The 15296-nt window shown below is 40.7% G+C and overlaps 3 protein-coding genes across 3 annotated transcripts; 2 read left to right on the top strand and 1 right to left on the bottom strand.

Moving 5' to 3' along the window:
- The first annotated feature begins 793 nt into the window (after positions 1-793).
- LOC130197976 (uncharacterized) lies at positions 794-5052 on the top strand. The gene is made up of 6 exons (XM_056420985.1): positions 794-1121; positions 1811-1993; positions 2135-2392; positions 3780-3878; positions 4159-4176; positions 4322-5052. Exons 1-6 carry the CDS (start codon positions 1055-1057, stop codon positions 4405-4407), a joined length of 711 nt encoding a protein of 236 aa, XP_056276960.1. The 5' UTR covers positions 794-1054; the 3' UTR covers positions 4408-5052.
- Positions 5053-6392: 1340 nt separating this feature from the next.
- On the top strand, positions 6393-9725 carry cdc20 (cell division cycle 20 homolog). Its single transcript, XM_056420980.1, has 11 exons — positions 6393-6468; positions 6848-7060; positions 7164-7306; positions 7383-7479; positions 7568-7693; positions 7911-8107; positions 8212-8306; positions 8391-8619; positions 8820-8945; positions 9058-9175; positions 9284-9725. Exons 2-11 carry the CDS (start codon positions 6871-6873, stop codon positions 9457-9459), a joined length of 1497 nt encoding a protein of 498 aa, XP_056276955.1. The 5' UTR covers positions 6393-6468; positions 6848-6870; the 3' UTR covers positions 9460-9725.
- Positions 9726-11188: 1463 nt separating this feature from the next.
- On the bottom strand, positions 11189-14928 carry elovl1a (ELOVL fatty acid elongase 1a). The gene is made up of 8 exons (XM_056420984.1): positions 14691-14928; positions 13859-13952; positions 13471-13661; positions 13284-13364; positions 13089-13145; positions 12868-12973; positions 12548-12687; positions 11189-12431 (listed from the first exon to the last, which is right to left on the bottom strand). Exons 2-8 carry the CDS (start codon positions 13935-13937, stop codon positions 12123-12125), a joined length of 963 nt encoding a protein of 320 aa, XP_056276959.1. The 5' UTR covers positions 13938-13952; positions 14691-14928; the 3' UTR covers positions 11189-12122.
- Between the last annotated feature and the right edge of the window lie 368 nt (positions 14929-15296).

Below are 15296 nucleotides of genomic sequence, written 5' to 3'. Positions count from 1 at the left end.
GAAAAGGTCGATTATCCCACACAAAAGATTTACTTGAGGAAAATTGTCATGAAAGCAGCGAAATGTGTTGATTTTGTTAGATTGTATAGCAGCAGAGCAGATGAAACTGCACCGAGATCCTTAAAAATCCAACTCCACTTTTAAGTTATACTAATTCTTTCTTCTATGATTTTTGATTGGAAAAGTATTCAGATCATTTATGTATTTTTTTAAAGCATTATACCACCACGTGGAAGTAAAGTAAAAATCCTCTATAAAATATGACTCAAATGAAGAAGTATTGTCTGAATTTACTTTAAGGTAAAACAAGTAAACGTGCTCGTTATGCAGTCAGTGTTACTTTATCATGTATTACAGTGTTGGATCATTACCACAGAGGAGGATTCTAGGCTTAACGTGTTATGGTGATGAGCCTATGAGGTGGAACATATTTTAATCACTAACTATATCATCAGATACATGTAGTGAATTACAAATACGGAACAAAAACACCTTTAAACACCTCGCAAAAATCGGAATAAATGAGCTATGTTCTCGGATGTTCTCCTGGGACTCCCGGCGCCTGTGTGTTTGTTTCACGGGAGCACCACCCCGGTAAACTGGCGGAGAGCCTTCCAGGTCACGTGCCACCAAGCATTAGCCAATCAGGAGCGAGACGAATGCACATTTAAAGGAAAGGAACCCGTAGTGAGCAGGAGAGGAGAGGAGGAGAAGAAGAGAAGGAGAAGAAGGAGAAGAAGAGAAGGAGAGAAGGAGAAGAAGAAGGAGGAGAAGAAGAAGAAGAAGAAGAAGAAGAAGGAGAAGAAGAAGAAGAAGAAGAAGAAGAAGAAGAAGAAGAAGAAGAAGAAGAAGAAGAAGAAGAAGAAGAAGAAGAAGAAGAGAGGCGTAGCCCACTAGAGTCTGTGGCCGTCTACAAGTGTTTGTGAGAGTTCGGGTCTCTTTTCTCGGAGGTTATTCGTGCGCCGGTTTCACGTAGATGGCTTAAAACGAGTTTATTTATAACCCTGGACGGTGAACGCGCTGGGCTTTAAGTCGTCAACAAGTAACGGCAGAAATGCGTTTACTCTGCATGCTGGTGCTGATGTCATGCGACTTCTCCCTGGGCTACCCCGTTCCTGTAGGTAAGTGTCTCTTTGCCTTAGTTCAGTTTGGTAGATTGATTTATGTTGATGCTTTTGCTCCTCCGCTTCTAACTGCACAGCTGACTCTGTTTACAACTGTACTCGTCAATGCAATAGCCTCGCAATAAATCCTGTGCTCGTGACATGTAGGGCTCGGTACATGTTGGTTCCTCTCTGGGTATTTATGAGGCCATAGTGCTGTAGGGTGTTTTATTGGATCAAATTAAAGGTTTAGTATACCCCATCCCACCTGGCAGTGTCAAAACAAAACTTATTGTCGGTGTGAGGTGGCATTGCATTGTTCTGATATACATAAAACAGCTTGTGATACGTGCACACTACTTTTTAATTACACTGGAAAGCAGATTAATGGACACTTGGACCAACAAAACAAAACCCAAAGGACTTTATGTGAATGCATTCATAATTTAAAGGACCATTCCTCTGATGAATCTTTTTTGTTTTACAGTTGTTATCCATTTATATTTTTGCAAAGTAAATATATTCATGCAGTATTAATTTCTAACATTTGAGTATTCTCTGCACAAGTTAAACTTTAGCTTGTTTTACTTCTCCTGTTTTCTTTCCGGTTTCTCCGTTGACTTAAACGCCTCCTGCAACATTTGTAGCCGACCTTCTTTTGGCTGTTCTGTTCTGTTAATGTATGCATTTTGTTTTCCCCTCATTAGATATCGTCATCGTGCAGGTCCAGCAGCGGCGGGTGGTGGGTGCTCAGCAGGTCGTGGAGCAGGTCCTTCTCAATGGGGTCTCTCTTACTGGCAAAAGCCAGGAAGTTGATGGCATCATCCAGACCATGTCAGCGGATCCATTTCTTCCAACTCTTGTCAGTTTTAACCAGACTTCAGTTATGAGTAAGAAAGTAATAATTAACTAGTAATGAATATGACAACTGTACAAATGGACATAATCAAAGCCTCACCTCAGATCTCATGTCATGGTGAGTCAGATGTTATGTAACAGTTATGTTAACAGCCTTTATTCTTCCTCCCTAGGAAACCACACTGTCCTTCGTTCTCGTGAATGCATACTGGAGGGGTCTCAGCTGCACTGGGCCGACCGTGTGTTCTATGATGGGAAGGTCTATCTGACTCTGGACCACACCGGCACGTGGAGGGCCCACGGACCGGAAGCGCTGGCTTTCAAAGCGGTGTGGGACCGGGAGGAGCCGAGCACACAGACGGAGAGCACCCACCTGCGGGAGGGCTGCATCAATCTGATGAGAGAACTGATGCTTTCGGAGGAGCCGTCAGGTTGTTGTTCTTTCTTGCTTTTGACAGCACATTTTGTAACTTATCATCTTGAGCTAGAATTTGTCAAATCTAACGACGACATGTTACCCACAAAATACGTCTTTGAAACGACCCCATTGTTGATGCTGCAGTATTTGTGCTGTGGGACGGATTTTAACTTAAACTTTCTGAAGTTAACAATATCTATAATGGTGTCTTCGAGCCATCATTTTTGTGCAATTTTTTTAATTGTATCATAATATACAGTAATTCCCCCCCATATGGCATTCAGCCCTTCATCCTCTTATAGAAACACATTTCCATTAAGTGTGAAAGTATTAGAATATAAACTAAAAGATGTTTATGCTAAATGCACACGCAGAACCCATTCTACATTACTCATTCATCCCCTGTTCTCAATACAATGTTAGTGATAATATACTTAATTAATAACAATATTAGAAAAATGTGTTTGATCTGAAGCCAGACCTGCCTGATAGTTTTGACTATTTCAACATTTGGAAACCGGTGTTAAAAAAAATAAAAAGCCTGAATTCCGCCGCTGGTGCTGGAGGCAGCTGATGCAAGTCACATGACCCCGTGGGCCTCATCTACAACATTCTCTTCCATTTTCTCTTCACTGTCTGTAAAGAGAAAGCAAAGTCACCTCCAGATGCACCAAACGTTCTCAACCCTCCCAGTGTGCTGGTACCCAGGTGTTCTGAATAATTAATCCCACTTGATCATAACTTGGTGGCCTATTGTTCATTGTTAGCATGGGTGACGTCCCTTGAACACTATCATGGGAAAGATGTCGTTCAGTGTGCAAATGCTCTGGCTCATGTCAAAGAAGTGGAGGACTGCAGTAGTGAAACTGAGGTACCATTAACAAAGCGAACATCATTTACCAGAATGTCAAGAATTATATTATGTGCATTGCACATAATATCATCTAAAAGTTTAGGGTTGGTCATAATTAGGATCACTGGATCATTATAATTTGTTTAGCCCAGACATTTATTATTCTTTATAAGTACTCTAAAACATAAATGAAACCTACATTTCATTTGATAAATATGATATTAATGCATTTATTTATTATATTTTCTTTTTTTCCTTATGTTGGACAACATGTGTGCACTGTGAAAACGTTTGTATTTTATATGCTCTCGACCACGAAAACATTGGTGAATCCCAGAAATCTATTGGTACTAACAAAATTTGAACAAATTGTGGATACAAGCAAAAATAAGAGGACTTTAGTTTCTACATTTCTTCCTGCATGAGGCCCATTATAGGCTACAAGATTAAAGGGTTATACAAAATACAAGATACATTTTTTTTTCACAATTTACAGAGGCCAGTTGGTTGCCATGCAGTTGGGTTACAATTGCATATGTTTTTCCAGTTCCAGGAATTTCCGTGCCTCAGTTTGTGATGCCAATCTTGGCGTTCCTGGTATTTACAGGACTCATCATAATCAGCCTCCGCCTCGCCAAAAAGCATGGTGAGTATATAGGAGTTTCACTTTCCACTTGGATGAATAATACAAACAAGTTGCATAGCCTTAATGATGCAGCAACATTTAGTAGAAGGCAGTTTTAAGTGCTGCATATTATCAGCAAACAGCCGGAGCGTTTTCATCTTTACATCTGCTTTAAAATGCCCTCATCTACACGGCTACATTTTTCAACGTCTCGTGTCACATGATTTCTGGTATGGAGTCTCATGCTCACAGGGACATGTAGAGCATAATCATGTGCTTTGTCTTTCTCACTCTCTCCTAGGTTTGAGGCACCCTGGAGGTAAGAAAACAACACTCCCTATGTGTCCTCTTTAGTCACTGTAGACTGCTCAGTTAACACGGAGGGAGGGAGAAGAATGATAAAGTTTAATATTAGATGAACTCATGAATATCCACCTAATCTGTGCTCTCTGATTTCCTTGCAGGTGTAATTGGCTCCATCGTACATTACCCTACAGACATGTCTGAAACGACTACAGACCCAAAGGGCAGCGGCTACAGGAGCTTGTAGTTCAAAGCTGTGGAACCGGGTCCCGTTTGAGCTTTCTACTCCCGTCCTCCTGCTGACGGTCCACTTTCTGATTTACCACTCCCTCGTCCCGTGGACAGCGTTGCTCCATGAATGTAACCAAAATGTTGCTACAGCACCAAAAGCCACCATATGTAACACGTGTGGTCCAGATTCCAAACAGCATTATTTTATGCACTTTAATTCATGGATCACATGTATATACTTATTAATTGAATACGCACCAAGAAATGTCAACATGTTCACTGCCTGCAGCAATGTACAAGCTTATTTTTGCACAACGGATGATATTTTCTCGACTAAGCTATTCAATTCAACAACTTATGTGGAAATGTATAAAATAAACTTTCTATTTCAAGTGTGTACAGTATATAATGCATGACAGATGATCTCTGCTGAGTCGAATGTTATGTTATGCCACTGATGGACCAATCACGCTGAATACTGAATGGACCACTGTAAGTGGGTCCAGTTCTCCAAAGAGGTGGACCACGCTGTGTTGTTGTGGTGTTTGTTTGAGATGCCATCCTTATGGTTCTCATATTTCTTAGTGATACTGTCTCCAGTGTGAAATTCTAAGTGAATTTTTGTGGTGAATAAATAATATAGACTATCAACACAAACTTGTATGAGCGTAAATTATTTTTAAATGTCTGTATTTTGTGACGACAACATAAACATAGTACCAGATATGTATACGCATATGCACAAGTGGTCCTTACGATTATATTTCCTTTCCACCTCATCAATGATTTTTAAAATGACAGTTTGTGTAATGGTTTATAGATTGTTGGTCTAACATTTGGTGTTCATTTACAAAATTGTTCTAAGTCTACAGAAAGAAATATTCTTGATACAAGCAACATTCTTTTTTGTTCTTTTCTTTTTACACAATCTGAGAAGGAAAACAATTTATTTTCAGCAATTTATGCTTCCTTGTTGCTTTAACGAGATTGTGTATTCACAAAGTAAGTAGCCAAGCAATATGTCAGTATTTTTCTCAAGTCTATTATTTTCTATGTATTAAAGTATTTTGAATGTATTGATCAAAATAATGTAAGTTAATAATAGAAAACACAAGTGTTTTGGAGTTTTTATATTTTGCCATTCAAAAACACCATCCATAATGCATAAACTCGGATTAACAACTAATATATCAATAATTAAATCCCATAAATAGGTTTACATTTGGTGTCCAACCAAAGAGCAGAGAAAAGATCCTCTGTTTGCATTGATAACATCTTTGATTTTAGTATTACTAAGGCAAGAACATAGTTTTAACTATATTGAATTACACTTACGTTTTTACATTAATATATTTATAAACATATATATATATTTATATATATTTATGGTTGAATATGGTTAATATACATGTAGGCTACAGTACTTCCTTTAACAGAAGATTGGTGGATTTGAAAAAAATCTTAAATCAAGATGTGTCCAGTGATCAGAAAACTCCACAATATTATGTGGATGTTTGGCATTCAACTTCATTTGAAAAGTGAATTGTACCTTTCGGATGCTTCTATAAATTGTACTATAACCAATAACACTAACCCAGGATACATTTAAGGTGTCCTGCTGTAATCTCAGTGACGTCAACTTTTGTGATTCAAATGTTAGTGTCATTTTCCTTCAAATACAATTTCTCAAACTACAAATGATGAAATAAAAAAAAAGTGATAGCTGGCATTTAAAGTGAGGCAACCTTCATCCAATCTTATTCCGAAAAATCAACATTTAAATCTTTGTTTTTATTGTTTTCGTGACACAACTAATTCAGTACCATACCCCCGCCGATAGATGGCGATATACTTTGGTGGGGAGGCTGCCGCGCACGTCACGTTTCCTCCACCAATCACAGAAGCGCATTGATAAATGTTACTATAGCAATGGCTGGGCTCCTTGAACGGACCAATAGCAGGAGCGCTTTCTGGTATTTAAACCTTGTCGCGTCATCATCACGAAATTCAATCTTTAGCAGGAGTCGAAAGAGAAAGCCAAGTGCTGCTCCAGAGTATTCCACGTTTACTTGAAGAGGTGGGCTTATCGTCTTTATTTTGAGGGTTGTAAACGTTCGGCTTTAGGTGTCAAATTGACTTTTAAAGCGCTTAATTTGAAGTTAATGGTAACCTGTGTTCGTTTACTTTAGTTGAGATCACGCTAGCTCGCTGTTTTAACTGCAGGCTTTATCCGTAATGCACAAATGTTTAGCTGATGTCAAATAAATGTTCTTCCTTATTGAAAGGCGTTTTCCGACTCGAACCAGGCGCTTCAGGAACGTTACTGCTCACGTTTGTCACCTCGGAGATCCTAGCATTAGCACTGCATGCGTCGCCTCACGAGCCAACAGACCCAGAACTTGCTCGCATGTTAATAAACAGCCTGTTTATTGTAGCGTTTTTTTAATATACTACAGGTTGTGTGACAAATTGGATCACAATGGCGCAGTTTGGGTTTGAGAACGACATCCAAAGTATCCTGAAGCTGGACATGCCCATCACTAACGGGCCCATGGCGAGGTGGCAGAGGAAGGCCAGCTCGTCCAGCGCGTCGGCCCTGAACGCGCTGTCACCGGGCAGGTCTGCCGGTGTGTCCGGCAGCTCTTCAAAAACGCCGAGCAAAACGCCAGGTAATGTGTGCCCCACTCTCTATTCATGCAAAGTAAGACTGAATAAAGCTCTGTACTTGCAGCCCTGCAAATGTTAACCCGATTTTATTTTGTGGTATTCTAGGCAAAAACAAAAAATCCACACCCTCTAAAGTGGGGGGTGACCGCTATATTCCCACCAGAAACGGCAAACAAATGGATGTGGCAAGTTTCCTGCTCTCAAAGGAGAATGAACCTGTAGACACCAACAAAGCAACCGGAACATCAGTAGGTTATCCTAATCCATTTCCTTATGATGCTTTACCTGAGGAATGCTTTTATTGATCTACGTTTGTCTTTAAAGGAAACCCAGAAAGCCTGGTCGATAGCCCTGAATGGATACAACATTGAAGACGCAAAGATCCTGCACCTGGGAGGGAAACCATTGAATGCCCCCGAAGGTAAGGATGTTTGATTCTTAACGTGGTGCTTGACTACATTATTGCATGTATACAACACAAGTTTTTATATATTTGTATTTATTTACAGGTTATCAAAACAACTTGAAAGTGCTCTACAGTCAAGGTGCAACTCCTGCCTCTGTCAAAAAGACGAGATACATATCTTCTACTCCTGACAGAATCTTGGATGCTCCTGAGCTTCGAAATGATTTCTGTAAGTTTGACACTTGGGAAGTTTTCCTTAAAACATTCATGCATGTCTATATTTAATACTTCGATGCCAATGTGTGCATAACCGTTCCCGTTTTAGAATCACGGCAATCCTGAGGGAAGACATTGATCACTACATTAGTTTGTCGTCTGATCGTTATGCAGTAAAGACACACCTCCTGTACATGCCACGCATTAATTTGCTCTCCTTATTTTTCTAGATTTGAATCTGCTGGACTGGAGCAGTCGAAATATTCTCGCAGTTGCGCTTCATAATAGTGTTTACCTGTTGGATGCCACCCAAGGAGACGTCACTCTTCTCATGACGTTGGAGCGTGAGGAGGACTACATCTGCTCGCTGTCCTGGACCAAAGAGGGAACCTTCCTAGCTGTCGGCACCAGCGATTGCAAAATTCAGGTCCGTCTTTGCTGTTGGCCATGCACCTTAGTTCACAAGGACGTTTGGCAATCTAAGAACTGCTTCACAACTGATTCAGTTTTTAATGGCACTTTTATTTTTAGTTGTGGGATGTATTTAACCAGAAGCGTCTACGCAGCATGTCCAGCCATACGTCTAGAGTTGTCAGCCTCAGCTGGAATGACCATGTTCTCTCCAGGTACGGTTTATTTTTTATAAAACAGACTAACTTGCATTTCCAATGATTGTTTATTTGTAACTAATTTAATGTTGCGCCTCCTAGTGGCTCGAGATCAGGACACATTCACCATCATGATGTGAGGGTGGCAGACCACCACATCGCCACGCTCACCGGCCACACACAGGAGGTGTGCGGGCTGCAGTGGTCCCCCGATGGCCGGTACCTAGCCAGTGGAGGCAATGACAACATGGTGCATGTATGGCCCCGTGTGCAGGAGGGCACCGCCAGCCAGCCAGTCCGCTCCTTTAGTGAACATCAAGGAGCTGTAAAGGTGAGTCTCTTCAAACTTTCACTAGCAGAAAGCCTTTGGTTGAGCAATCATCCAAATGTGCAAGTAAAGATTTTTTTATTTATTTTAAAAGTAAAACTTCTAGGTGAAACCATTTGTACCGTTTGTGTTTTCTACCAATGGCTGTGTGCATTTCTAATTTTGGATTTAACTTTTAATTTTGAATGGGCTTGTCCCTCCAGGCTTTGGCCTGGTGTCCGTGGCAGCCAAACCTCCTTGCATCAGGAGGTGGAACCAGTGACCGTCACATCCGCATCTGGAATGTAAACAGTGGCTCCTGCATCAGTTCACTTGACACTCAGTCCCAGGTATCTACACACAAATGGACTATTTGTTTCAAATGTCTATTAAAGAAATCAACTCCTGAAAATCTGAGGTGACACGGGTCTCTTAAATCACACTTGGAAATGTTCTTTTCAGGTCTCATCACTGGTGTTTGCACCCAACTACAAGGAGTTGGTCTCCGCCCATGGATATGCCCACAACAATGTAGTTATCTGGAAGTACCCCGCCCTCACCAAGGTTGCGGAGCTCAATGGTAAATATTTTTATTATTGGACCACATCTTGTTGCGTCGCGCTAAAAGGAAACATCCAGCGACCTTGTCGCGTTCTACTAGTCTAAACCTTTCATTGTGGGGTTCTAGGCCACGAGGACCGAGTGCTCAGTTTGCTTCTGAGCCCCGACTGCTCCACTGTGGCGACCGTTGCTGGGGACGAGACTATCCGTCTGTGGAAGAGCTTTGAGATGGATCCTGTAAAGAAGGCCAAGGAGGGGCTGGTCAAATCAACTCGTGGTGTCATTAGTCAGTCAATCAGATAATTGTTCTGTTTCCATGGTTTTTTGGTGGATGCTTATTCAAGTGTTTTATTTAATCTACAATAAAGATATCTACCCAGTGTTTTAGCTGTGACTGGGAATGTGCTGCTCCAATTGGGCTGTAATGGTTTTAAGTCTCTATTGTTTCCACAGGTCTGTTAACATGTTAAGTGTTGGTTTTTTAACCTGTGTATTTATGACCTTCATTTAGCTTTTATGTTATCAGGATGTAGTGTGGAGTGGTTATAAATAAATCATTTGACTACTCATTTCAGTTTTTGTGTCACCCATTATTACAAATTTTCCTCAGGGCTTTACAATCTGGACACATACGATGTCCCAGGACCTCACATCGGATCATGAAAAACTCCCAAGAAATAAAAAATAACTGTTCACAGGGAAGAAACCTTCAGCAGGGCAACAGAAGGACCCCTCTCCAGGCTGGACAAAATCAATGTGTCATGTGTACAGAAAGGAGCATTAGTTACATAAACGCATTCAATTAATATGGCAATGTTTGCTGTAGGCATTGACCATGATCCAGACCTCCACAATCCATCAGGCAGATGGAGGTAGTGAGGAGTGGGAATCAGACAGCCAGGTCCAATGGACCCTATGAAATGTAAAGTCATAAAGACTCCGCAGGGGAAGCGATTAATGTGCAATGGAGAGATGAATTCATCTAAGGCTGAGCTTGGTGTACCTTAAAACCAGCAGCCCATAAGCCTATAGCAGGTTATCCAGGGGCTGGACCAGGTGGGCTGATTCAGCCCTAACTATAAGCTCTATTAGAGAGGACACTGTTACGCTTCTTTTTGATAACTATTCCAAATGTGTTAAGTCAAAAATCTAATCTCAGGCTTTGGGCCAGTTTCATAAATGAGCCATGCTTTTTTGGGTTAGTCTGACTAATTTGAATTTGATTGGTTTTCATAAAGCCTATTCAATTTAGTTTAAGCTCAGTTATTGTGGCAACATGCTGTGAGACTTGTCTGGGTCACATGGTAAAGCAACAACTCGGGCTTAGCCTACGTTTCTAGAAAATCAACTTGTGTAAAGTCATGTCTTGGTTCAATTGCATCATTACCTTCGCATTGAAAATGCGGAAGGTTATGTTTTGATCGCCGTGTATTTATTTATTTATTTGTATGCGTGTTATTCGCAGAACTCAAAAAGTATTGAACCGAATCGCATGAAATTTGGTGGGATGATTGGTTATTATCCGGGGACCAGTTGATTAGATTTTGGGATCGATCGGGTCAAAGGTCAAGGTCAAAGGTCATGAACAGGTCAAATCTTCTTGAATCACATGGAATTTGGTGGGATGATTGATTATCCGGGGACCATTTGATTAGATTTTGGGATCGATCGGTTCAAAGGTCAAGGTCAAGGTCATGGAAAGGTCAAAATCTTTTTTTTTTACCATAGCACGATACATTTTTGTCCAATTGGCATGCAACTAATGCCAAAATGTTCATAATCTTGTGATATGCGAAGGTATGCGCTCTACCGAGTGCCCATTCTAGTTTTATATGCCTTTAGGCATATTTACTATTCCACCTGCTCCTCATTTTTGTTGTGCCTTACACACTGAAGGTTTAGTTTTGAAACTAAATTAAACATTTGCATCCTTGAGGTCATCGATGGATTCTTGTCATTCCTATTTCCTTTGACAAGATTTGATATTTGGTAAAACTGATATCACTTTGAAACATTTAAAAAGCAAAACAAGTTACAAAACAATTAGAGATTTTATTTCTAAAATTTAGAAACAAGTTGATCTAGTGAACGTTGAGGCTTGATTGTAATATATAAACAGCTTTTTCATTGTGGCAAATATCAGATACAATTTTTTAAAAGCAGTCCTTCAAAACTAGATCACCCTTCAACGGTCATCGGTGCACATGTGTAATGAACGGCAGTAAAAACACTGGAAGGTCAATATATACACACTGCAGTGATATTCATAAACAGCACACTTGATTCAATTATAATTAAAAGGAAAAGTACTTTCTAGTCAGGTCTCGCACAGTGAGGGGAGAAGATGCCAGTGTTCCAGAACTCAGTGGATTAATATAACGATGTGAATGTCACTACCTAATTTTGCAACAAAAGAAATGTATAATGTAATATACAGCACATTTCCACAATTCTTAAAGTTGAGGTGTATGTTAATTACAAAGTGCACATCATAACTACTTTCCAAATGACAGACCTTTATCTAAAAAAAGTTTTATTTCAAAAGATAAATAAAAACAGAACAAAACTAAATATTTGACATTTACATTGAAAGCTTTGTTTTGACAAAGTCTGTCGAAGTTGCGTGTGTGTGTGTGTGTGCTGGTCTTCAGTGGAAACTGAGCAACAGTGCCAGCCAAATAGTAGTGTTGATCAGACTTGTGTGGATCAAGCCTGAGTTGAGGATTACTATACGTGACAAAATAAGCACCAATTCCCATACAGTGTTTATCACAGTTAGTTTTCACAACGACTAACAAACGCAATGTGGCAAGCGGAGTTCACCACCAAAACGCAGATCCCGACAAGTGTGCATAAGAAGAGTAGATTTATGTAGAAATTGCGTAGTTTAGAAGTGACATATTGAAATTGGTGCCATTTCAATATGCTATAGATACGAGTGACATTTCAAAGGTAGCTCTAGAGAGTCAGATTTCCTTTACTTTTCCCAGGAAGATTTTGCCGTTGGTGTAGTGGTGCGCGTTTCCATTCTCCAGGTGTTTCCCATTGGCCACCACGGAGATAGCGTCACTGGTTACGCCGTTCTGTTTGGCCTTTTCCTCCATGGCAGGAAGCCGCTTTCCCTTTATGTAGGCCTGAATCCAAAAGTTGGAGAAGAGGAGGAAGAAGAAGACGCCATACATCCAAATCAGGTAGATCCACATCGGAACCTGGTAGTCGCACTTCTCCATGACGTAGTATTGGCTGATGTGAATGGACACCAGAACGAACTGTATCTGTGGAACAGCAGAGACAAGACGCATTGTCATTTAAACTCTCCTTCTGACCCAGATCCACTGGAAATGGATTGGAAATTATTATTTTTTTAAGTAAAAAAAAAAAAGGGACCTACAAGCTGAATGGCAGTCATGTACTTCTTCCACCACAGGAATTTCTGGAAGCGAGGTCCAGCAGCGGAGAGTAGGTAGTAGAAGTACATGACTACGTGGACGGCTGCATTCACCATGGCATGGAGGGTGGCCATTCCTCCAGCTTGAAAAGGGGGAAACAAGTAAACACAGGAGATTATGCATTTCACTCCACTCTATGAACGGTGATCCTCCCCCAGTGCATCGTACTGGACGCAAAGTAATGTCAATCTGGAATTTGAGGAGATGTTAAGCCATGTGTTTTGTGTCTCTTTACACTGATGTTATACAGAGTAAACCTCACCAGGGGTCAGGGTGACGCCCCACCACCACGTCCAGGGCATGAAGGAGTGATGGAACACGTGGAGAAATGTGATCTGGCCTTGCTTCTTCCTCAGCACAAAGAACACCTCAAAGAAAAGTGGAACAAGCTCAAGTTAGCGAGCACAAAAGATATGTAGCAACAAAGTCAGACAATTAAAGTGGGAACAAAATGAATGTATGGAGAGAGGAAAATGTCCTTACTGTGTCAAAGAGTTCGAAGAATTTTGAAATAAAAAACAACCAACACACTCGAATCATCTGCAGGAGTGAAAAGAAGAAACGTAATTTAAGTCCTGAGGTCAAAGGCGGCATATGTTGTCTTTTTTTATTTATTTTTTAAAGGACACCCCAATTAGTGAGCGCTTCTCAACTTCCAGGAAAATTTTACTAACTTACTCGGAAAGTCATTGGGCTGGTTGACTTGTCAACAAGGTCACATCTCCACGTGTAGGTGGTGGCCCAGCCAGCAACGAGGAACTGTAGATGTCAAACACACATCAGCAGCTGTTACAAGCATTCTGGCATGTGAAGAAATTGGGATTTTAGGCAGAAAAAAACCTTGTTTGTCAATGATTTTGTTTACCTCGTACACCACGAAGGCGTTCAGTAAAACCATGCTGAGGTTGTAGACTATCATGGCCATGTTGAGATGGAAGGGCTTACGGTTTGCCATAATGCGAGGGCCAATGCATTTTGAGAAGATAACATAGGCTATCAGGATGCTGGTCATCTTTATGGGTTCTTGCATCAGTGGGTAGTCCCTGACTCGGACATCTTGGGAGAGCAAAGAAAACACATTTCGCATTACATAGATAAATGTCTGGGTCAACAGTAAATTAACTTTATACAAAGTTTCAAGAAAGACAAAAAAAAACACAACAAAAAACTATTCAAACTTTCTACACATCATGTTGTTCATTCATATTTTCACAAAGCAGGAGTAAATTTGTATCACAGACAAAGACACTTACCAATCCACGAGTCCAAAAATGTATGGTATTTTAAAATGTTTGGTTCAGCTTCTTGCTGCATGGTGACGCCTTGTTCCATTTACCAATTAAACCACTGTAAAGAAAAGAAATGACAAAAGAGGAGATGAAGCCGAGCTGAAAGAGGTCGGTTGGGCAGGTGAGCGACAAAGCAACCTGTCCACCGGCTGACTGAATAAACAGGAGACAGCTGCTCAGGCTCATCAAACACCCAGGAGGGCCCTCATGTACAACCTTTCCCTCAAAACAAATTCTGAAGCAGGAGCTCCTCTCACTGCCTGATTGAAAGTGTAGCATGTGAGCAACAAATCCTCATAGTTTTCACACTAAATATACTTAAAACCAAAAAGCTTGATTTTATTTAATGAATGGCAAAGAAAGCAATGAATTCAGATTTTTTAAAATCAACCTAGGAACGTTTCATGGACGATTGTGAAACTTCAGGTGTCTGCTGTCAAGCCTAGAAACAATGAAATACTCCATTGCTGACTAACAGAGCAAGTCAAACAGGTGAGGCAAAGAACTTGGCCCTCACAGCCAGCGTAGCCAACCTCAGCCGCCAAGATATGAGCTGATCAGAGATTTCCAGGGTGTAACACTACAGCGCATACTTTATTTAGAACTAATGTGTTGAGGTCTTAATCCAGATACACATTATCAATTTGGAAAACAGATTTTTTTTCTGGCAAAAGACACCACGGTGAGTTAAAGTAGACACTAAGAACACAATGAGCTTCCTTTTTTTTTTTTTAACAGATACAAATCTGAGATCACAGAAACTGCTAAAATACTTTGCTGGTAACAAGTGACTCACCGGCACAGCACCAGTCCTCAGCGCTCACTCCTGTGTGAGGGGAAAAGCAGCTGCACAGCCAGGCAGCACTCAATCCAGAGAAATGGATCAATCAGTGAAGCACATGCATGCAGAGCTTCCCCGTGGGTGGTAGTCTCAAAGCTTTCCTCAAATGGCCCTGATCCCTTTTTTTTTTTTTTAAAGCAATCCCAAAAAAAGATGAACGTTTCACAGGTAAGAGATGGGGGAAGGAAGCAAGATTAGTAAAAATGTGAGAGGCCAGCTATGACAACTATGGGACTGAGATCATTCAAGTCAATTTAAACCCTGAGGTACTACAACAGACCTGCTAGTTTCAGGACCACACCCTGTTCCAATGCTTAGCTCCACCTTCCGATCCTCACATAGCCTGTTTGTGATTGGACTGTCTCATCAATGGTGGTGAAGGAAGTCGATGGTGTCATGGAGGTACAGGCCCATTTTAATGAAACCCAGATTCAGGGGTCAATGGACCCTTGTAAGGCAACACAAAACAACTTAATAAGCACATTCGGATGAATACAAACAATCAGTTATCGATTTTAATATATCTGAATAGTTTAAAGGTTAAGATGCTCTTTTGGTCCG

This window comes from Pseudoliparis swirei, chromosome 8, assembly GCF_029220125.1.
Source record: "Pseudoliparis swirei isolate HS2019 ecotype Mariana Trench chromosome 8, NWPU_hadal_v1, whole genome shotgun sequence".
NCBI classification, from domain to species: Eukaryota; Metazoa; Chordata; class Actinopteri; order Perciformes; family Liparidae; genus Pseudoliparis; species Pseudoliparis swirei.
The sequence above is the reverse complement of the archived record's forward strand: the minus strand, read 5'-3'. Positions and strand labels throughout refer to the sequence as shown.

What these genes read in the sequence shown, in the direction of transcription:
- LOC130197976 (XM_056420985.1), top strand. Translation starts at nt 1,055, where the DNA reads ATGCGTTTACTCTGCATGCTGGTGCTGATGTCATGCGACTTCTCCCTG. An exon ending in GGGCTACCCCGTTCCTGTAG is followed by an intron (nt 1,122 to 1,810) that starts GTAAGTGTCTCT and finishes TCCCCTCATTAG; the next exon opens with ATATCGTCATCGTGCAGGTC. An exon ending in TAACCAGACTTCAGTTATGA is followed by an intron (nt 1,994 to 2,134) that starts GTAAGAAAGTAA and finishes CTTCCTCCCTAG; the next exon opens with GAAACCACACTGTCCTTCGT.
- cdc20 (XM_056420980.1), top strand. Translation starts at nt 6,871, where the DNA reads ATGGCGCAGTTTGGGTTTGAGAACGACATCCAAAGTATCCTGAAGCTG. An exon ending in TGAGCTTCGAAATGATTTCT is followed by an intron (nt 7,694 to 7,910) that starts GTAAGTTTGACA and finishes TTATTTTTCTAG; the next exon opens with ATTTGAATCTGCTGGACTGG. An exon ending in AACATCAAGGAGCTGTAAAG is followed by an intron (nt 8,620 to 8,819) that starts GTGAGTCTCTTC and finishes TTGTCCCTCCAG; the next exon opens with GCTTTGGCCTGGTGTCCGTG.
- elovl1a (XM_056420984.1), bottom strand. Translation starts at nt 13,937, where the DNA reads ATGGAACAAGGCGTCACCATGCAGCAAGAAGCTGAACCAAACATTTTA. An exon ending in GGGCGTCACCCTGACCCCTG is followed by an intron (nt 12,688 to 12,867) that starts GTGAGGTTTACT and finishes CCCCTTTTCAAG; the next exon opens with CTGGAGGAATGGCCACCCTC. An exon ending in ACATGACTGCCATTCAGCTT is followed by an intron (nt 12,432 to 12,547) that starts GTAGGTCCCTTT and finishes GCTGTTCCACAG; the next exon opens with ATACAGTTCGTTCTGGTGTC.